The sequence below is a fragment of the Oryctolagus cuniculus genome, chromosome X, assembly GCF_964237555.1.
Source record: "Oryctolagus cuniculus chromosome X, mOryCun1.1, whole genome shotgun sequence".
NCBI classification, from domain to species: domain Eukaryota; kingdom Metazoa; phylum Chordata; class Mammalia; order Lagomorpha; family Leporidae; genus Oryctolagus; species Oryctolagus cuniculus.
In genome coordinates, this window is record NC_091453.1 from 39,979,078 (window position 1) to 40,002,182 (window position 23,105).

At 37.7% G+C, this 23,105-nt stretch overlaps 1 protein-coding gene and 2 pseudogenes across 1 annotated transcript; 1 reads left to right on the top strand and 2 right to left on the bottom strand.

Moving 5' to 3' along the window:
* Positions 1 to 424: 424 nt before the first annotated feature.
* LOC127484956 (adiponectin receptor protein 1 pseudogene) lies at positions 425 to 8,106 on the bottom strand (annotated as a pseudogene).
* A 1,260-nt stretch (positions 8,107 to 9,366) lies between these two features.
* UBQLN2 (ubiquilin 2) lies at positions 9,367 to 13,128 on the top strand. Its single transcript, XM_002720035.5, has one exon. The coding sequence runs from the start codon at positions 10,051 to 10,053 to the stop codon at positions 11,926 to 11,928; it is 1,878 nt and encodes a 625-aa protein (XP_002720081.1). The 5' UTR covers positions 9,367 to 10,050; the 3' UTR covers positions 11,929 to 13,128.
* A 9,524-nt stretch (positions 13,129 to 22,652) lies between these two features.
* The window catches only part of LOC100352613 (serine/threonine-protein kinase PAK 5 pseudogene), a 54,751-nt pseudogene continuing 54,298 nt past the window's right edge, over positions 22,653 to 23,105 (bottom strand).

The following is a 23,105-nucleotide window of genomic DNA, read 5'->3' on the forward strand; positions in this document are numbered from 1 at the left end:
TCTTAACCACGCTGTAAATGAAGTAGGCTTCATAGGGTTGTCCTGGAAACTTAACATCTGCCTTAGGGGAATTATTTGCATATTTATATAATTGTGTCAGTCCCAAAGCATTCTTCATAGCTACAAAATATCCTGTGGCTAACATTGTGTTTGTAAGGGTATTAGACCTTCATGACCTCTAAATAATAGGTTCACTTTTTCTGACAATTTTGTCAATCACTTCTACCTTATTGTTCTGACTTCAGTTGAAAACAACAGTTCTATTCTTTCTACCTTCCAATGAAATATCTACTCTTTACCTTTCCATGCCTAGTAACCATATTACTTAATTTTAATAATATTTGAGCATTTTTCTTATGCCTTTAATTTATTTTATCAATCTTTTTTTAAGACTTATTTATTTTATTTGAAAGGCAGAGTTACAGACACGGAGAGATATATCCACTGGTTAATTTCCCAAATAGCCTGCACCAGGCTGAAGACAGGAGTCAGGAGCTTCATCTGGGTCTCCTAACTGGGTGGCATGGCCCAAGCACTTGGGCCATCTTCTTTTGTTTCCAGCATTAGTGGGGAGCTGGATTGGAAGTGGAGCAGCAACATGAACAGGTGTCCATATGGGATGCCAGAGTCACAGGCAGCAGCTTAACCCACAACACTGGCCCTTATTTTATAAATCTTTAAATAACTAAGTTATTTAAGAATTATATTTTAAAATAAACTCATGAGATGAAATACATGCCATGGTTTATAATATAAAATCCCATTTTATACTACAGAGTGAGTCAGACTTTCTCTTTCATCTGATATTTTTCTCAGGTCCAGGTTTTCAGCTGTGAGTCCCTTAAAGTCATATAACCCTGATGGTAAAAGGGATAGAAAGGTAAACTGAAAGTGCAGTTTATCTTCTTTCATCATTTTCATGGTTATCATCATCATTATCATCATCAAGGGAAAGAAAGTGGTTTTTTTTTCTTTGAATGCCAAGTGTCTTCTGTATGTTCTTTTGTTATCCTCATACTCTTTGCATCAAGATACATAGCAACAATAGCAGGTTTCTTTATAAAACTCAGTATTAAATATTAAATATACTTCCCCATTTTAATCTTATATTACTCTGCTAAGAAAAAAAAAATTAAAACTTAAGTTTTCTGAAGCCTGGACACACCTCCATGAATATCTGGGCTCAGTACAGGTGGATGGCTTTATTCTTCCTGTTGTGTAAGCAGATCCGGGCCCTAGAAAGATGGCGCCAGGTTATACTTGATTTTGAAAAGTGTGCTACAAAAATGATGGCCTGTCATAAGCCAGGTTACAAAGTAAGGATGGAGTAATGGAGGGATGCTTTCTTCCAGAATAAAACCAGACTTTCTGGAGAATTCCAGTCCATAATTTTTCTCCAAAATAGATAGAGGAGGGGTAAAAATCTCATCATGAACTTCAAAATACTGTCTGTGAAGGGCCAGCAGTTGCCATGCCAAGGGGGGGTATGGTAAGGTCAGCCCATGGCGACCCTCACCAGCTAGCAGAAAGGAAATGCAAGTTTTCTGTCCAGTGGGGTGACAGTGGGCTGCAGCTCAGCTAATACTTAATTCTCTGAGGTTTCTTCTAGAAACAGACAACTCAGACTATTCCTTTCACTTCAGCAAAGAAATTATTTTTAAAAGCACTTGGGAAGTTCCTCCTCCACCCCTCAGGTAGGAAGGTTAAGAGAATGGAACTGTCAGTACAACCACCTTCTAGGCCATATCAGAATTCCTGAAGGTTGGAGACCCTGTAGAAGTGAACAATGGCTGCTGCCACCACCAGAATGTGGAAAATCTGATGAGACTGAAACCAAATGTCAAATTTTCCAGGAAAGAAGTGCTCAGGAATACATGCAGCATAAAGCCTGGCTCTGGTGACGTACATCACAGACATGAAGAAGAACCAGGCAATCTGGCCCACTGTGGTGGCCTTGACAAAGTCCTCAGTGAGAGTAAAGTGCATGGTGGGCACAATGCCACTTAAGCCAAGTCCCAGGAACACATCTGCTCTTGTCTGGAAGTGCTGAGGGGTGGCAAAATGGTCCCACTAAGCCAGGATGATGGAAGAAATGCCCAGGACACAGATGATGGAGAGGCAGATGAGCCATGGCTGTGGGGAGCAGGAAGAGTGATAGAACTGGGAGACAAAGCTCCCCATAATCAGTACAGCAATCACTGAATAGTCCAGTTTGGAAAACGTCCAAGAGACTTTCTCTGAATGGCAATAGTGTGATAGAGCCAGGAGAAACTGAGGCAGAACACTGCAACCAAAAAGAACATCCCAAAAACCACCTTCTCGTGGAGAGGGGCCATGAAGTACATATTTGGTTTGAGCATGGTCAAGATTCCCAAAAAGAGAAACAGCAGGAAACCAAGCAGATGGGTCCAGTTTCTGTATAGATGTGCAAGATGCTCTTGAAGCAGGCCAGGAAGGAGGGCATGGTGGTTTGTGGCAGTGAAGCAAGTATTCACTGTCCTTCAGCCAGTCAGGCAGCACATCATACAAGATGACCCTCCAACGATCCTCCCAGATGTTGTAAGGAAACTCCTCCATCTCTCCATGGTGATGGGCCTGCAGGGGCAGCGTCAGTACCCACACCTCCTCCTCTTCTTCCTGGGGCACTGGGTACATTTGATCTTCTTCAGCATTGGTTGGGTTGGTGATGCTCATTTGCACTTCTCTTGTAACAGAGATCCCAGTTTCATCAGCTCTACTGAGTCTGCTTCCCTGCTACTGGCAGGTGCCCCGTTGCCCTGTGCCATCATGGATCCTTTGTGGGAGGACATCAGGCTGGTACCACAGTACCCTTCAGCTTCAGCTTGCTGGAAGATTGGGGTCTCTCAGCCCCAGGAAGCAGAGATCTCCCTGTGATGGTTGACGAACAGAGATCACTGGAGAGCGTGTCATCATAGTGAGCAACATCTACTGTCCAGTTTGGTTTTCTAAAGGCTGGGCGGGCAGGCTGTGCTTGGGGCTGTGGTCTTGGGTGCTACATCCAGTGTTGCTGGGGGCCATCTGCAGTCCAGCAGCCCCGGATTGTCAGTGCCTTCCCCACACTGGAAGGAGCATGCGACTTGAGAGTGTTCTGGTAGTCATACTTACATTCTACCTAGCATAAATATTTTGTCCTCTAAGAAAGTGACCCAATCATTTTCTTGGTCTTTTCCAATTTACCTCAGTGCTTCAGTGAAACTAGTTTTCAGGAGATAACAGTGAAGGGACTGAAAGCTTAAGCTTGTCCTTAAAGGATCAAAAATCCCATTGCTTACAACATCAACTGGATAAGAAAATAAATGAAGTGGACCTGGTGGATACTGGCAAATCAGAAGACATGGCTAATGTAAAAGATGAAGCCCAAATTATGTCACTTCCAAGTATTTGAACCCAATGTGAGTAGATCATTTAATTTTGAAAGATATTTTTTAAAAATTCAGTTATTTATTTCAAAGTCAGAGTTACATAGACAGAGGGAAACCTTCCATTGGCTAGTTCACTCACCAGATAGCCACAATCAGCTATGGTGGGACCAGGCTGAAGTCAGGAGCCTGGAGCTCTATCCAGGTCTCTCACAAGGGTGACACAGACCAAATGCCGGTGACATCTAGGGCTGGGCCAGGTCAAAGACAGTAGCCAGGAGCTTCATTCGGATCTCTCACATGGGTTCAGGGGCCCAAGCACTTGGGCCATCTTCTACTGCTTTACCTAGGCCATTAGCAGGGAGCTGGATTGGAAGTGGAGCAGCCTGGACACAAACTGTTGCCCATATAGGATGTTGGTGTCCCAGGCAGCTGTTTTAGCCACAATGCCACAATACCAGCCCTGAAAGAAAGTTTGATATCTGAATTTTAATGAGAAATTTGTCAAGTGTTAATTGCTAACAAGCCAAAGCCAGTCTAGGGTTTGTCAGTTGATAATGTCCTAGAAGGTAAAGTGTATATCTAACATTAGAATTTTATTACATTCAAGAAAGTTTGACCGTACATTCATAGAGCATGGAGTCAGAACAAGAATGATACATAATTTGAAAGCATAGCTCCAAAACAGACTACATATCTGCCAAACAGACTGTTATCTTTGCTCTTATAATCTACTGGTTTTGAGCTTTTGTTGTTTTTTCATTTTTTTATTTCATACTCTAACTTACTAAGGGTAAATTTTTCACTTGCTTTTTTTTTCAGACAAAGGTAGAAAAATTATTGTCTTTCTCATATTCTTACTGCCTATAATACAATATTGAAGATTATGCATATTAGTCTCATTTTTTGCTGATCATGAAACTAAGATTCAGAGAAATGAATGAACTGCTTTAATGTCAAAAATTAGAAAACAAGCTGGCATACTAATCCAAGTCTGTTTTGTTTGGCTCAAGTCTATGCTCTTGACATTAAAAACATTACTGTCTTTCTATTTCTGTGTTATTTGACTCTATGTGCTTCAACAGGAGTGAAGAACAATCATGAAATTTTCCTCAGATTCAGTAGATCACTCCAGGAAGACAACACAGCCTTCAATTAGTGTAATCTCTTCAAAATCTTTATGTTTAGAATTATATATTTACTTGAAAAGCAGAGAGAAAGAGAGAGAGAGGAGAGAAAGAGAGAGAGAGAGAGAGAGAGAGAGAGAGAGAGGTTTTCCATCTGCTGGTTCACTCCCCAAATGACCAAATGACTGCCAAGGTCAGAGCTGAGCTGATTCAAAGCCAGGAGCTTCTTCCAGGTCTCCCTCATGGGTGTAGGGGCCTAAGCACTTACACTATCTTCTGCTGCTTTCTCAGGCCATAAGCAGAGAGCTGTATCGAAAGTGGAGTAGCCAGGACTTGAACTGGTACCCTTAACGGATGCCAGCACCTACTATGCTACAGTCTGGACTCACCTCAAAATCTTCACAATAGGCATTACTTCCTCAGGGAAACTTCCTAAAAGTAGAATCGTTCAGTAAAATTGTCTGCATATTTATTTAGCTTTTAGTATTATTAGCAAATTGCTTGTCACATACATTGTAACCTACTGTACTTAATTCTCAGCAAAATTTCTGAAAATAATAGTAATTTTAAAAATAATATTTATAAAGTACTTTCTATGAACAAGACACATCTGTATACTTATATATATATATATATATATACTTATCTGTATCTGTATTCATACTAATTTATGCATTCCTGCTAATTTATTTGATACTCAAAACATCCTTTCATTTCAAAGATTAATAGTGAGGTACAGAAAAGTTAGGTTATCTGTCCAACATCATGCAGCTAATAAATGGAGGTACTAGAACCAGGATTTGAACCTAAGCACTCTGGATCAACTGTGGTAAGACTGGATATTATATCAGTCTTTTAAATTTTATGGACAAAATATTTTAGTTATTTACTTTTTTTTATTCAAGAAGATAAATGTGCCCTTCCTCCCTCCCTACATTTCCTCACTTCCTTCTTTCCTTCCTTCCTTTTTTCCTTCTTGACTTTCTTTTGTAAGGTACATTTATATGTCTTTTGTGTACTTATCCTTAGTGCTAATTTTTATTTAAACTGACTTGTAAAAATATGTTTGTGTCATGGATATACCTCAGGTGTGACAAGTTTTCTGTTTGGCTTTAATTTTGAAAATTTTAAAGTATTCTTAATATTCAGAGGTTTAAGATCCATATTTAATGAACTCTACCAATGTCATCACTTAGGTTTTTTCTTTGTTACAGAAGGATTGTCACCACTTGTAGGTTATATAAATATTTTTGTAAATGTTATGATACCACTTTAATCTAGAATGCATTTTTGACATGAAGATTCATTGCTGGCAGTATTCACCTTTCCAACACCACTAGGGGTTTACTTTTTTCTCATGTAATTTCTGTCCAGAACAGTTTTATAAAAACATTAAGCTTAGCTGTTACTTTAAACCAAAAATTAAGTAATTATTTACTTTCTTACATATCTCTCACAGGGCTTTCTACTTCTGCTGAACATATTTTGGCCTTGTCATCAACTTTTCTTTATTATTAGTCAAGATTTATACAAAGGGTGCCACCATCCTCTTGCAGTAGGTTAATCTACTGCCTGCAATGCCAGTTCAGGTCCCCACTGCTCCACTTCTGATCTAGCTCCCTACTAATGTGCATTGGAAAGCAGCAGAAGGTGGCCTAAGTGCTTGGGCCCCTGAACCCATGTGGTAGACCCAGATGAAGCTCCTGGCTACTGGTTTTGGCCTGGCCCAGCTCTGGCTGTCACTGGCATTTGGTAGTGTACCAACAGATGGGAGAGCTCTCTCTCTCTCTCTCCTCCCTGCCCCGTAACTCTGTTTTTGAAATAAATAAAATCTTTAACAATAGATTTATACCAAGTATTTCCTCATAGTCTTAAAAAGATTCCCATCATATATGATTAAACATGTGAGCACTAATTTTTATTTATCTGTCTTTTTGCTCTTGTTTTTAAAATTCAGCTAATTGATGCTGTGCTACTCCCTAATAACGACATGTAGATTTGACCTCTGGGATAAATTAAATTAAAAAGTAATTTTACATCATATTTTGGAATTAACATCAAAGGTGACATGATTTATATGCTAAATGAAGAGAACTCAAAGAAATGTGTTTGTGATGGGGCGCAGGAAACGTGGAGAAGTAAGTGTGCTGTTGCACCATCTTCTATTTCTTTAGTAAGTGAACCAAGAGTAACCTAATAGCAGTTTTTCTATTTGGCTGTTTCTTCAAAGAACTTCTTAGTTTTATCGAATATATTTTTACTTTTCCTATTTGTGAATTCATTGTTTGGCTTTGTCATTTTGTAGTTTCCCCATTTCCCTCCCTGATTTCTGTTGTCTTCTTTATTTTAATGTCTAATTAACTTATTTACACTATTTAGTATTTGGTGTTTAAAGTCTTTGTATAAATATGACTGAATTTATCTGCATCATATCTCATATGTCAAATGTTAAACTATACTTTGATAAGAATGCAGATTCATGTGCATTGCTTATTTTAGTAGGTTTAGGGTGAAGCCTTGAAATCCACATTCTTAACTAGGTCAATGACTCATACATAGGTAAATTCTATTACAATTACTGATGTATATGTTCTAATTTTCTTTACTTTTTAAAAGATTTATTTATTTACTTAAAACGCAGAGTTAAAGAGAGAGAGGGAGAGGGAGAGAGGAAGAGAGGGGGAGAGGGAGAGAGGAAGAGAGGGGGAGAGAGAGAGAGAGAGAGAGAGATATCTTCCATCTGCTCATTTACTCTCCAATGATTACAATGGTGGGGGACAGGGTCAGGTTGAAGTCAGGAGCCTAGAAGTCCTTCTGGGTCTCCCCAGTGGGTCCAGGGACCCATGAACTTGGGCCATCTTCTACTGGTTTCCTTGGCACATTTGCAGCAAGCTGGATTGGAAGTGAAGTACCTATGATCCATATGGGATGCCATCATTGTAGGCTGCAGCTTAACATGTTGTGCCACAATGCCAGCCCCTTATTGTCATTATTTTTATAAATTCCTTTTAATAACAACTTTAATTTGCACTTTGTTCAGTTTTCAATTTCGTTTTAATTTTCATGTGGTTGAATTTTTCATTCACTTTCATTATATAATCCAACTTTATTCTGTTGAAATTAAAGATGATCTGTGATGTTTTCTTAATTTTCTCTCCATTTGTTGAGAAATTAAAACTATGGAAAGTAAAATAGTATGAGAGTACTTCCAAAAGTTCATGGAAAATGGAACTAAAAGATATTTATTTTTGCCATAATTGATGCATAGTTTTCACATGATACATATTTTCCATCAACTTTTGGAAAACTCTTCAAATTATAATTCTCAATTTCCCAAAATCTACAATCAACTATTGCTGACATTATGGCATATTTTCTTCCATTTTTGAAATAAAATGAGTTTTTACAGATTTAATTAAAATTCCCTTTAATCACTCTTCCGCATCCTTTTTCATTTCCTCTTCCATATGGGTGGAAGTTTGGAATAAATCATTGTAGTATATTTCTAATAGAACATTTCCCATATATGTGAGTGTTTCTATAAACACCATAGACCATGGTTTGGAATGTGCTAATAAATTAGGTTTTTTATTTTTATACATATATTAATATATTAAAATAAATTTATTATTTTGATTTTGTATCATATTAATCATACTCTATTATTAATTGATGGCTACCACATACCTTTATTTTTCTAATCATGATATATTAAGGTGTTGGTGACCCAGTGATTTTGACTTGCTGTTAAAAGTTCCCTAGATACTTAAAGGCAGAACTATTTTGTCTGTGGTCCTAACCAGGGTTAGAATTACATACATAAATTTGTATTTCTTCTATTATTCAATTTCTCTTCATCAGCACTGCCACATCTTTACTTAGTTTAATCTTTAATGAAAGGAAGTAAATATGTTAATATCTGCCATTACTATTGTGTATTTATCAATTTCAACCTATACTCTTTCTCCAAAATATATTTCTGATTTAAACAATTATAAATAAAGTGCATACTTATAAAAATCATCTGAAAATTCAAAATCTTTTAAACGCAAATTAAGAATCATTGACAATTGAAGCACTCAGTAATAACTACCATCATTAACATATTGGTGTATAGCCTGTAAAGTTTTCCTTTTTTTACATGCATTCATGCATGCATGCAACCAGTCTAGATATACAACTAATTGTCAAATATTAGTTCTAAAATAATTTATTGTATTTTTATATTTAGATATACATGGTTGTACAGTTTCTAACATACAGAAATATATAAAGCCAAAAGCAAAAACACTCTGAAATTTTCCCTGTAAGTATAGTTTATTTCATATACAACTTTAAGGAAATTAACCACCTGTGTTTTAAAGATAGCAAATATTACTTCATTATATAATATAATGTGCTTGACTGGTCCCCTGTAAACAGAGTACTTTAAAATGTTTAAATAATATTTTTAAATGGTGCAGTTCTTATCCATATAATACATATTTTTGCATCCTTATCCAATTGTTTTAAGATGTCTGTAGATGAGAGATTTCTAAATAAAGGTGGTAGAAGCATTTTAAATGTTAATGTTTATTTTCAAATTGTTCTATAACAATTCACACTTCAACTAGCATGAGAGTGCATTTTTTCAGCTCCCTGTCAATGAGGTTTACCATTATTTTTCTTTTGCCAATACAATAAGCCAAAAGTAGAATTTCATTGTTTTAATTTGAATTTCTTTGATTACTAGTGATTTAATCATCTTTCTTATGCCTAATGGCCACTTACAGGTTTTTAAAATGCAAGCTCTTGCCGGGTCTTCTCCCCTTCCCCCATTGTGGGTGGTCCTCTCTCCTTTTTGCTTTGTCAGAGTTCTTTATTATTCATCTTTTGTCTTTTATATGGGATCGGTTTGATTCATGCTTTCATCCTTTTCCTGCCTTACAGATTGCGAACATATATTCTCCATTGGTCTTTTAATGTCGTTTATAGAAGCTGGTTTCTTCTGCCTCCTCCCTCTCTTCCTCCCTCCCTCCCTGCTTCGCTTCTTGTTTTCTCTTTCATTCTAGTCCTTGCTCTTCTCTTTTTGTTTCTCTCCCCCTTTCCCTTTCTCTCTCCCTCTCTTCCACTCTCCCTCTCTCCCTCTGTTTTCAGGGCAGAAGTTTTTAATTTTGACCGAGTCAGATCTATCAATCAGGGCCTGGCGCCGCGTCAGCAGAGTGGGGCGGGGAGGAGAGCGCGGAGCTGGGGGAGGGGAAGGGGCGGGGAGGAGCGGGCGGAGCGGTTGCGGGAGTTGCTGGGAGTGCGCGCGGTCGGATCACAAGCGGCGGCGGAGGAGGCCCAGAGACCTGAGCGCGGAGACCTCAGCCTGAGGCCTACGCTGAGCCCTCTCTCCACCGGAGGACCAGGGAACCGCAGTTCTCATCACAGAGGTACCGTGCTCCGCGCTCCCCGCCCGGCCCGACTCAGCCCGCTGCGGCGGCGCCTCCTTCCTTCCTCTTTCCCTCGCTGTGTCTCGCCCGCCCGCGCCTTCCCTGCCCGCCTGCGTCACCGCGGCCGCCATGGCTGAGAACGGCGAAAGCAGCGGCCCCCCGCGCCCCTCCCGCGGCCCTGGTGCGGCCCAAGGCTCGGCCGCCACACCAGCCGAGCCCAAAATCATTAAAGTCACTGTGAAGACCCCCAAAGAGAAAGAGGAGTTCGCAGTGCCCGAAAATAGCTCGGTCCAGCAGTTTAAGGAAGCGATTTCGAAACGCTTCAAATCTCAAACCGATCAGCTAGTGCTGATTTTTGCCGGAAAAATCTTAAAAGATCAAGATACCTTGATGCAGCATGGCATCCATGATGGACTGACTGTTCACCTTGTCATCAAAAGCCAGAATCGACCTCAGGGCCAGTCCAGTACACAGGCTAGCAGTGCCGCGGGAACTACTACTACCTCGGCGTCGACTCCCAGGAGTAACTCCACACCTATTTCCACAAATAGCAACCCTTTTGGGTTGGGGAGCCTGGGAGGACTTGCAGGCCTTAGCAGCCTAGGCTTGAGCTCTACTAGCTTCTCTGAGCTCCAGAGCCAGATGCAGCAGCAGCTCATGGCCAGCCCTGAAATGATGATCCAAATCATGGAAAATCCCTTTGTTCAGAGTATGCTTTCGAATCCTGATCTGATGAGGCAGCTCATTATGGCCAATCCACAGATGCAACAATTGATTCAGAGAAATCCAGAAATCAGTCATCTGCTCAACAACCCAGATATAATGAGGCAGACCCTTGAAATCGCCAGGAATCCAGCCATGATGCAAGAGATGATGAGAAATCAAGACCTGGCTCTCAGCAATCTCGAAAGCATCCCAGGTGGCTACAATGCACTACGGCGCATGTACACTGACATTCAAGAACCGATGCTGAATGCCGCACAAGAGCAGTTTGGGGGTAATCCGTTTGCCTCGGTGGGGAGCAGTTCCTCCTCTGGAGAAGGTACTCAGCCTTCCCGCACAGAAAATCGAGATCCACTACCTAATCCATGGGCACCACCACCGGCCACACAGAGTTCTGCGACCACCAGCACGACCACAAGCAGTGGCAGTGGATCTGGCAGTGGCTCCAGCAATGCTACTGGGAACACCGTGGCTGCAGCTAATTATGTCGCCAGCATCTTCAGTACTCCAGGAATGCAGAGTCTGCTGCAACAGATAACAGAAAACCCCCAGCTGATTCAGAATATGCTGTCTGCACCCTACATGAGAAGCATGATGCAGTCACTGAGCCAGAATCCAGATTTGGCTGCACAGATGATGCTGAATAGCCCTCTATTCACTGCAAATCCTCAGCTGCAGGAGCAGATGCGTCCACAGCTCCCAGCTTTCCTTCAGCAGATGCAGAATCCAGACACACTATCAGCCATGTCAAACCCAAGAGCAATGCAGGCTTTAATGCAGATCCAGCAGGGACTACAGACATTAGCCACTGAAGCCCCTGGCCTCATCCCAAGCTTCACTCCAGGTGTGGGAGTGGGAGTGCTGGGAACCGCCATAGGCCCGGTCGGCCCGGTCACTCCCATAGGCCCCATAGGCCCTATAGTCCCTTTTACCCCGATAGGCCCCATTGGGCCCATAGGACCCACTGGTCCTGCAGGCACCCCTGGGTCCACTGGCTCTGGTGGCCCCACTGGGCCCAACGTGTCCAACTCTGCACCCAGTGAAACCACGAGTCCAACATCAGAAGCTGGACCGAACCAGCAGTTCATTCAGCAAATGGTGCAGGCTCTGGCTGGAGCAAATCCTCCACAGCTTCCGAATCCAGAAGTCAGATTTCAGCAGCAACTGGAACAGCTCAACGCAATGGGGTTCTTAAATCGTGAAGCAAACTTGCAGGCTCTAATAGCAACAGGAGGCGACATCAATGCAGCCATTGAGAGGCTGCTGGGCTCGCAGCCCTCGTAATTACATTTCTGTACCTTGAAAAAAATGTATCTTATTTTTGATAATGGCTCTTAAATCTTTAAACACACACAGAATTGTGCTTTACTTTGATTTTGATGCTTTTAAATCTGTCTAGTTATAAATCTTAATATGATGCATTTTAAGGTGGAGTCCTTCCCTCCCTCTTTCCTTCTTTTCTCCCTTCCCCCTTCCTACCCTTCCCCATTCCCCTTTCCCTTTTCCCTCTCCCTCTCTTTTCCTCCTGTCTCCATCTTTGTTTTTTTTTCTTTGATTTCCTTCTCTGTTTTGAATGGTGGGGATCAATGCTGTTTCACTCAAAGGTGTTGCATGCGAACACTTCTCTTTATCCTGCATTTATTGTGATTTTTGGAAACAGGTATCAGCCTTCACAGTTGGGTGAACAAGTTTTGTCCTACAGATGTCTGATTTATTTGCATTTTAAACATTAGCCTATGATAGTAATTTAATGTAGAATGAAGATATTAAAAACAAGCAAATTATTTGAAGCTCTAATTTGTGGTACAATATTGCTTATTGTGACTTTGGCATGTATTTTTGCTAGCAAAATGCTGTAAGATTTGTACCATTCATTGATCTTTTTTTTGCTATATTTGTACACAGTACAGTAAGCACAATTGGAACTGTACATCTAGAAATATTGCAGTAGAATATGAGCAGAGAATGTGTAACCAAAAGGAGAAAGAATATCAGAAATATTCTGGAGCTAGGTATGTCTCACAGTTTTGTAGAATCTTACAGCATATTTGATAAATTCCTCAGTGAAAATGTTGGCTAGGCAAGTTCAGTTAAAATATAGTAGAAATGTTTATCCTGGTATATCTAAGTATACATTTAATTGTACAGAAAACTTACAGTGTAACATTGTGTCAACATTTGCAGATTGACTGTATATGACTTTAATCTTTGTGCAGCCTGAAGGATCAGTGTAGTAATGCCAGGAAAGTGCTTTTTACCTAAGACTTCCTTCTCAGCTTCTCCCGTGAAGAGATCCTAAGATGCATTTTGATTTGTAATTGGAAATGTAACTTTCACTGAAAGTGTCATGTGATGTTTGCATTACTTTAACTGCTATGTATAAAGGAAAGTGTATTCTTTGACTTCATCAGTTACTTCTCTTGTGCACAGGGAAAAATGCATTAAAATGACTAAAAAAAATAAAAAAAATTAAAAATGGATAAATCTTTTCCTTTTTTCCTCTGGCCACAGGATCATGTTTGACAGAGTTATTCCACTCCAAAATTATATAAATCTTACCCTATGGTTTCTCTAACATTTATGGTTTTATTTAAAACATTTTCCCTATGTGGAATTACTTTGATGTATGGATTCAGGTATTCTAACTTTTTTCCTCAAAGGGAATATATTTTATTCTGTGTTTGGATTCTCTTTATTTCCAGTGAACATTTTAGCCCCAGTCCACCAACCTGTAGTTACTGAGTTAGAAATAAGTCTTCATTGTCAATTCAGGTGAGTGTTCATTTTGAGCTTTTTTAAATTTTTTTAATTTCTTTACAAAATTTTGGATGATTCTGACATGTTTATTTTACGAGATGAACTTTATAGATAAGAGGTTTCCCCCAAAATAAATTGGGAATTCATTTGAGATTGTATTAAATGGATACAATGCTGAAAACTACAGAATTTCATTGCTTTTCTGAAATGATATATTACCTCAGTTTTAAAATGTTATATCCTTCAAGATTTTATTTATTCAAGTTCTATTTAATTTTTGATAACTGTATTCCTAGATAATAAGACAATCAGGGAACACATTGATACTGCTAATGGGAACTCTGTTACCTGTGGTTGTTTTTTCTATATTGAATAATTTAATGGATTATTTTAGATTGGCAGTTTATTGGAATCTATTAATTTCAGAGATATCCAGTTGACTCTTTTTGGTTTTTCCTAGTAAGCAGTTGTATCAATGGTAAGTTATATGTTTTCCTTTTCAGTATTTAACTGCACGGGTTTAAACATTTTAGCACAGTGTTAAATACTAATGGTGGTAGTGACATATTTGTCTTATTTCTCATTTTAACCAGACTATGTTTGCTGCATCAATTCCAAATTGTGTTTTATGAAAAAGCATTCCTCTAGGAATGGGTAAATGAAAAATGCTGTGTATTATAGTCCCATTTGGAGACTCAGAAAATATTGGTTGGTATTATTTCTTTGAAAATGAGTAGATTTTTAAGTTAAAAAATTAACTTTGTTTAACTTAGCATTTCTCAAACTTATGAGAGTAAAAAATTCACTTTTTTTTTCCTCTAAGTGCACCTACACACCTTAGGAAATGGTCATTTATTAATCTCACTACAATATGATGAGTGTTTGAGATAATCACAAAGTCTGTCATAATAAATGTAAGAATTTTAATGATGTGAATGTATTTATACAGAAATAAAGGCTAAAATTGTAGGCATAGAAAACAGCAATAAATCAAGATTTATGGGAAAAACGATATTTTCTGAGGTCTGGCTCAGATGAATTTCAGATATTCAAGGAACAGAGAATTGCTTAAGTAGCTTTGCCAAATGTTTATCTATTTTTTAAATGTATATTGTTTTCTTCTTTAAGTGATTTAATGAATTAAATCTACTATGTTTTCTTATTCATTAATTTTTGTTTATAATTTTATTTTGACATTTTAAAATTACTTTTAACTGTTCTTCATCTCTTACATAATTTAATTTCCTACTATTATGTTGTAGATCCTTCTCACAGGCTTTTTTTGTTTTGGATTTTCTTCTGTACATCCTGACCTGCTATCCTTCTTCCTCCAATGAGTGAAGCAGTTCTTGTATCCTTTTGCTGTTTACTGGCTTGCCATTCCCTCACTAAACTTAGACTGGACTGCTGTGTGGTGTAAATTTATATTGCTGGCTCTGTGTTTGCATGTTGAGATAGTTTGAAAGGAGCTAGGGCTAGATGTAACACCAGCCGGAGAACCTCATCCCGAAGACAACTTTATTCATTTGCCCTACCAGCCTCTATTTCAGGTAAGTGTTATTATAAACAATTTAACCACTTGGAGTGGGTGGCAAGAGGCAGGAGGAGTCATATTTAGAAGTGCAGCACTGAAACCAACCCTAGTGGTGCAGTAAAGGGGATTGTTGAGTTGGTTTGGGACCACCTTTTATTTGTTGAGAAACCATAAGAAACACCTGTATTTAGGTATGGCTGAACTTGTGCTGTGGTAGGGAGCAGACTGCTTCAGATTCTGTTGATTTGCAGTGTCAAAATAGTAACAGTGGAAGCCCCAAAATGGTAATGAATGGAGTAATTCTTGTCAGCCTAGCCTGGGATTAGGTTGGGGTGGCAAGAGAGCCATTTAGGCTCTGTCTCAAATTCATAAAGGGGTTCATATTCAGACATCACATTAGCCTCAAATGCATTCATAACTGCAGCCCTGGGCTAGACTGTTTTGATAGAAATGTTCGTTATACAGTTTGATTTAGAATATGTAAAAAAGTAAACTACTTGATGACTGTGATATTTCTAATTTGATACTATTTTATTTTAAAAATATATTAAGCTTAAATATAACAGAAGTTTTGAAGAGTTCCTCAACTTCTAATAGGTTCTCATGCCAGTCTTCTATTGCCTGCACCCATGTCTAACACTTGCTCTTTTTTTATTTTTAAGCTTTATTTATTTATTTTAACGGCAGAGCTACAGGGAGGCAGAGACAGTCATCTATCCACTGGTTCACTCCCTAGATGGCCCCAATGGCTGGAGCTGCACTGGTCTGAAGCCAGGAGCCAGGAACTTCTTCCAGGTCTCCCACAGAGCTGCAGGGGCCCGAGGACTTGGGCCATCTTCTACTGCTTTCCCAGGTTATAGCAGAGAGCTGGATTGGAAGTGGAGCGGCTGGGGTTGAACTGGCTCCCATATGGGATGTGGCACTGAAGGTGGTGGCTTTACCTGCTATGCACAGCACAGGCCCCACCCTTGCTCTTTTAAACTTAAGATGATATTGGTGGGTTTCTGCTTGGATTTTTTTTTCTTTGTCAGGATGTCTTAGAATTTCCTTGGTTTATGATATCCTTCAGTGTGACCCATCAGTGTCATGCTTTTCAGAAATTCCTTGACAGGTCTGTTGTATTTTGTACAGAATTTGCTTGATTTTTGCTTGCAAGTGGTCATTTGAATTGTTTGTGGGAGAAGGGCAAGAGTTAAGGGCCTGTTCTCCAGTGACTCTTCTCAGAAGTCTCTTAGGAGACTCTGGCAGTAACCAACTTTGTAAAAGAGAAACGGATGTTAGACTGAAGACACCAAATGAGCAAGCTTCAGCAGGTGCTGCATGTATTTGGTGAGGGTTTAGACACTTTCATGATAGCTAAAAACCCTTGGCAAAAGCTACTCTAAACAAACTCAAAAGTTTGGTAAATGTAACCTTGAAAAAGTTACTTATCCCAATGTATAAGGATATTATTCACCAAATAGGCATGAAGTGAGGCATATAGCTCTAATTGTGTTGAGATATCTGAGCACAGATAGGGGCTCCCTAAGACAGGAATTTTGGTACAACACGTAGATAAACAAATTTAAGGTGATTCCAGAAAAGACTATTCAGTTCATTATTAAAAGAATAGTTGATGAACTTGGATTTCAGAAGATTGTCTTATCAGGTTAAATTAATATCTATTTTATTGAGATAATAATAACTAACATGTTCAATTTTTATAATAACTCTAAAAGATAACTAACTAATATAACTGAGGTTATCTTCTCTATTTTACAGATTAAGCTAACAAAGATTAAGTAACTTCTGCAATATTACACTGTTATTAAGTCATGGTCAAGATTTTAACCCAGGTCTGAGATTCCATGGTGTGCTCTTAACCATCATGCTATACTTCTTTTCCCTAAATTTTTAAAATTCTAATCGTCTATTAATCTATCATAGAGATTTTATAATAAATTATATACTGGGTGGTATTTTTTGTTAAATAAATATATTTTTGTGGAAATTCACCTTGGAGCAGATTACATTAAAAGGCATGTCAGAATCAGCTTTGTTACAAATCAATAACTGCAATTTAGAGTTTTACCTTTCTGACTTTTGAGTCATGACTAATATTTGAAACTTCAGTACTTCTGTCCACAGTGGCCTGATACATATGATATGTTGCCTAAATTGACAATCAAAATGAACCATTCACTTATGCTTCAGCTGTTCTGGAATATGCCTGCTGTCTGTTGAAGTACTTCCCAGAAAACTCAGAAGTCAATAAATATTGTGTGTATCACTAAGGCATTTGAAAACTTCTCAAAATGCCCTTGAGGATAAAATGAAATACTGAGCTGCATAATAATAACAGGATAATAGGTTAGTAATTTGAATCGACTGTTCAACAATGTGACAATAAGTTGTGGACATAGGCTTCCAACGTCATATTCCATTTTTAATGACTAGCATGACAAAATAAAATAGTATGCCTGAGCTATTGCAAATTATATTGAAGTAGAAAGCAAAATAAGTATACTGAATGGCACTAACAAGATCCAAAGGTCCTCAGAGTTTGAGAAAAAAATAGCCAAATCTGGCAGGGTTACATTGAATAGAATCTAGTGTGGAGTCCTGTACTTTTGTGTCAAAAATGGAGTTACCAAGGGTAAGTGGTATGTGTTTTAACAATAGCACATGTGAAGAAGGCTTTTTTTTTTTAAGATTTTTTTTATTTATTTGAACGATAGAGTTAAAGAGAGAGGTAGAGATAGAGAGAGAGGTCTTCCATCCGCTGGTTCACTCCCCAGATGGTCGCAACAGTCGGAGCTGAGCTGATCCGAAGCCAGGAGCCAGGTGCTTCTCCCTGGTCTCCCACGTTGGTGCAGGGGCCCAGGGACTTGGGCTATCTTTTACTGCTTCCCCAGGCCATAGCAGAGAGCTGGAACGGAAGAGGAGCAGCCGGGGCTAGAACCAGCTCCCATATGGGATGCCAGCGCTTCAGGCCAAGGCTTTAACCCACTGTGCCATAGGGCCGGCCCCATAGCTTTGGTTTTCATTTATTGCTAAGTTTGAAATGAACTAGTTATGCAAAGTTACAGTGTACACACACGTAATGAACTTTTAGGCTCCGTTTAATAGAGGCATGATGTCCAGAACAAAGAAAGCCTTCATAATGTTTTATTCTGTACTTCAGAGTTTATGTTGAGAGATAGGGTCGTTATTAGAATGCCACAATTATAATGGACACACTTAACTTGGAAAGTGACCAAGATAGGACTAGTTTACAGACACAGAGCAGTTATTGAAAAAAAAAATCAAGTCTTTTACTTTAAAGCCCAAAGTTTGTGATATTTTTGTGAAAGAATTGAAGGTCTATTAGGGAAAAATAACATTTACTTGGAATACCTCCATAGGTCAGATCAATTAAGATGTTACAAGAAGTCAGAGTTTTAGCTTACTGTTAGGAACTTTCTAGTGAGTAATTGAAGGAAATGAAACTGAATAGACTATAAGATGATATCAGGGCGAGGGATGCACTTTAAAAACTTCAGTATATGATCGTTTAGTTAGAGTGATCCATTTGGAAAAAAAAAAAAAAAAGTTTGTGCTTTGCTTTACACAACACCCAAGTGGGTGTCATTACATCAAATAAATTGCCATAAGATTCTGAGTCACTATGATTTATATTCCTTATAAATTGTCTTAGGCTTCCAAAGAATCTAGAAAAAAGCATTGTGGTACTGGTGACAGACTGAAACACATACCATATTTCTTATTTTAAGAATGTGGATTGAATCTCAAATACATGAATTCGTTTTTATGTAGATTTGTGTGTGTGTGTATTTTCTTTTTCGGCTGGCTAAATCCTGACCACATAGTCTTCTATTGATGAACTTCTGTCATACATTTCCTTGTAGATATATGCCTTCTGTGTAAGTCTTGACTGGTATGAACTACATATCTTGTGCTCAGAAGCCATAGGGAAATGGCCTTACCTTCTTGCTTCACTCACACCCTTGCTCCTGTGTTTTTAGATGTATACCTCAAGTGGAATTTGGCAGATGGTTTCTCATAATTAAACTGGGGTTACAGGTTCTTAGAATAAAGATCACAGGGGTCAAGTGCCATTTTTATAACATAATAAGCATACCTATTGTCAACATGACATTACTGTTGACGTTGACCTTGGTCCCTAGCTTAGGATAGTGTGTGTTAGTTTCATCCACTGAAGTGTTATTCATCCCCCCATTATTAATATTGTACTATTCAGAAAGAAGTTACTACAGATAGTCCACACTTCGTTAGAGAGTTATGCTTTACCTACACAGGGGTGGAGTATCTACATAATTTATTTGGAATTCTTTTGCATAGCGCCATTTATTTAATAATGTATTTATATCAATATGGACTCAGATATTTTATCATTCAGGTTACAACCCAGTACTATTTTATTTTGTTGATTAAATTGTTCCAGATTAGATTATACAGTGATATCACAGTTTTAAAGGTATATATTTAAAGGTGTATATATATATATATATGTAAGTACAAAGTATTTGTATATATATTTTATATATTTGTAATATATTTATATATATTTGTATATATATTTATATAAAGTGGCCTGTCTTTCTCACTGTCTATAACTCTACCTGTCAAATAAATTTTTTTAAAAATAGAAATATATGGTACTTTTAAAGTTTAACAGTGAAATATGAGGTAATGTAATATAGAGTTAAAAAGAAAAATCCTCTATTTATACAGTGATTTCACAGTTTTAAAGATATATATTAAAAATCCATAAAACGGGGTGGGGGAGAACACCAAACTTACAATTGTGGTTATCTCTGTTTTTGAGTGTTCTTTCTTATAGTCTTCATCATATTTTATGCTTTTAATTTATTTCATGAGTATACATTCCTTTGACAAAAATTATTTTTGAAGGCTAAAGGACAGGCAGGAATTTGGAAAATGGCAGGTCAAATTAACAGGGCTACCTGCACAGGTTTACAGCAAATTTATAAATCACCAAATAGGAAGCAACCAAGATGTCCTTCAATGGGAGGATAAATAAATTGTGGTTTGTCAATAAAATAGGATATTTTCTAATGACTGGAAAGGAAAGAGGTATTGAGTCACAGAAAGGCATCAATCTTAAATGCCAACTGCTAGGTGAAAGACATACTCTGAAAGGGTTTTCATACTGTATGATTTAAATTATATGACTTTCTGAAAAGTGTAAAATTATAGTAATCATTAAAAGTTCAAAGTTACTGCCAGGGGTTGAGAGGGTTCAGTAGGCAAAGCAGTGGGAGATTTCAGGTCAGTGAGACCTGAAATACATGACACATTTGTCAAAATCTATAGAATTCTATAGCACAAAGAGTGAATTCTGATGTATATACATTTTATAAAGTCATTTAGGAGATTGAGGAATCCTATGAATGGAATTTAGAATGTTACAAAACAACGTAACTAGATTAAAGTATATGAAAGGATGGCACTGTAGGAAGGGAGGTTCTAACCTGGGAAATGAATGAAAAGTGTAAGACAAATGGCAAAACAATGGTACATTAGCACTCTGAATAAAATTGTTTCCCACGAGGATACATACGAGTTAACAATTCTGATATTGATATAATTGTGTACTAGAACTGAACAATTAAGTAAATGGAAGGCAGCTAGTGGAAACAAGGTTTCTTACTGTTGCAGTGAGAAGCTACAGATAAGTGGAGAAAGCTTGAATGATCCATATGGATTATAAATGACCATTCTGGTAATATATTAGAACTGAAAATATTAGTAAGATCTCACATTTAGCTTACTACAGATAGATAATTATATATAAAAGAAATACTAATAAAGTTGCATATACACAGTTTAGGATACATGTACTTTCATGCTTTGTCAGCTGAGGGTCTAGAATCAATGGCACTCCAGTAGCAACAAGTATACTTAGCACCTAGATCTTAGATTGTAATACAATTCTCTAAATAAATGGTACTAAGTATTCTTGGAGAAGTGGGCAAAGAAATGGAAAAGATGATCTTGGAGAATCTTGTAGAGCCAGAAAGTAAGGAAATACTCAAAAACTGATGGGAGTGATGTCTTGAGAAGTTTCGAGAGACAAGCAGAAAACTTGTATATATATATATATATACACACACACACCTTTATATATATATATATTTATTACCTCAGATTTCACTGTTAAACTTTAAAAGTACCTTATATTTCTTTTTAAAAAAAATTATTTGACAGGTAGAGTTATAGACAGTGAGGAAGACAGAGAGAAAGGTCTTCCTTCCATTAGTTCACCCCCTAAATGGCCGCCATGGCCGAAACCAGGAGCCAGGTGCTTCCTCCCTGTCTCCCATGCGGGTGCAAGAGCCCAAGCACTTGTGCCATCTGTCACAGCCCTCCCAGGCCACAGCAGAGAGCTGGATTGGAATAGGAGCAACTGGGACCAGAACCAGCGCTCATATGTGATGCCGGCACCACAGGCGGAGGATTAGCCAAATGAGCCATGGCGCCAGCCCTCCACATATTTCTTATCAAAACAAGCCATTTCAGAAGTGAATAAAATTAAGATAAAAGCCTCCCCCCATCTAATTCCCAAGACAAGGGGAGGACATGTTAACATTATAGTTAACACTTCTATAAATATATGATTTTTTTGACCTTGGTAAATATATTTAGTATTCCTTTAAATGATTGCATAATATAATGTTCAAGATATTTCAATGTATGAATATATCATCATTAATCTGTGTGAATAGACCTTTAGTTTTCAATTTTTCCTTATAAATGTTGTTCTGGTTATTGTGAATTTACTTTGGTCACTTCTCCAGTTACATTTGTCAGATAAACTCCTAAGAGTGAAATTGTGTGTACAGCTTTGTATATTTAAAATATAAATAGATAATACCAAATTTCCATCCAGAAAGGCTATGTTTATTTAGACTTCTACTAAAAATGTAGGATTCCTACTTCTTTTTTAGCATTGTCTTTGTTTCCATCAGTGACATTTAACATGTAAACAAATATATCTTTGTGGTTTCACTTTCCATATTTTGATAATAAATTGAGGTTAAGAATTTTCTTTATGTTTAATGACGTTTAATATTTCTCTTTTATTAACAAGCTGTTTATGACCAGTTCATATCCTTAATAAAGCATTAGTTTCTTTTCACATTGATAAGAAGTTTCATATATTAGGTATGTTAGCTGTTTGTCATTCATATTGTCTTCATATCTTGTGTTCTGCAGTTTTAACATTTGGCTGTTAACTTTGTTGAAAGTTGCTACCTTAGTTTGTTTTCTGTTGCTATTATAATACCTAAGACTACATAATTTATAAGAGAAGTTTATGTAGCTCATGTTCTAAAGACTGGAAGTCCAAGATCAGGAGGCTGCATCTGCTGTGGAACTTGTGCTTCATCATAACCAGGCAGAAAGGCAAGTAAGCACATGCAAGAAAGACAAAACACAAGCTGTGTGCTCACTTTTTAACAACCCACTCTGATAGTAACTAACCCCGTCCTTTAAGAATGAGAACAAAAAAAAAAAAAAAAAGGAAGAGAGGGGGAAGGGAGGATATAAGGGAGGAAGGGAAACTCTTTATATTCTTAGAATTATATCTATGAACTATATTGAATTTTAGTTAAAAAATAAAATAAAAATAAAATTACATGATTGACTAAAACACAAGAATGAGAACTCACTCCTGTGAGAATTAGTCCAGTTCCTAAAGAGCAGCATTAACCATGAAGGCTCTGCACTCGTGATCCAAAAAACACTTAAGAATCTCACTACCTCTCAACACTGTTACATTGGGAATTTCAACATAACCTTTGGAAGAGACAAACCACATCCAAGTCATAGATGAATTTCCACTCAGTTTTCTAGTTTTTTGTACCTATGCATCCTTTTAGTCTCTTCTCTTAGAACACCTGAGTTTTATAAGACATTAAAAACAAAAATGTTTGCACTCTAAATTGTACAGTCTTCTGTACTTTATCTTAGCTTTTTGTTCATATTTAAAATTTTATTTCATCTAGGTTTTGGCTTTGTATATGGCTGAAGTTGGGAACTAATTTTTATTCCAAGTGGATAATAAGTTTTCTTAACATCATGTGTTGGACAGACTACACTTTCCTCAGTAATTTCAAATCCAATACTCAATAAAGTCCTGTATATG

Excerpts from the sequence above, each read along its gene's own strand:
- UBQLN2 (XM_002720035.5), top strand. The coding sequence starts at position 10,051 with ATGGCTGAGAACGGCGAAAGCAGCGGCCCCCCGCGCCCCTCCCGCGGC.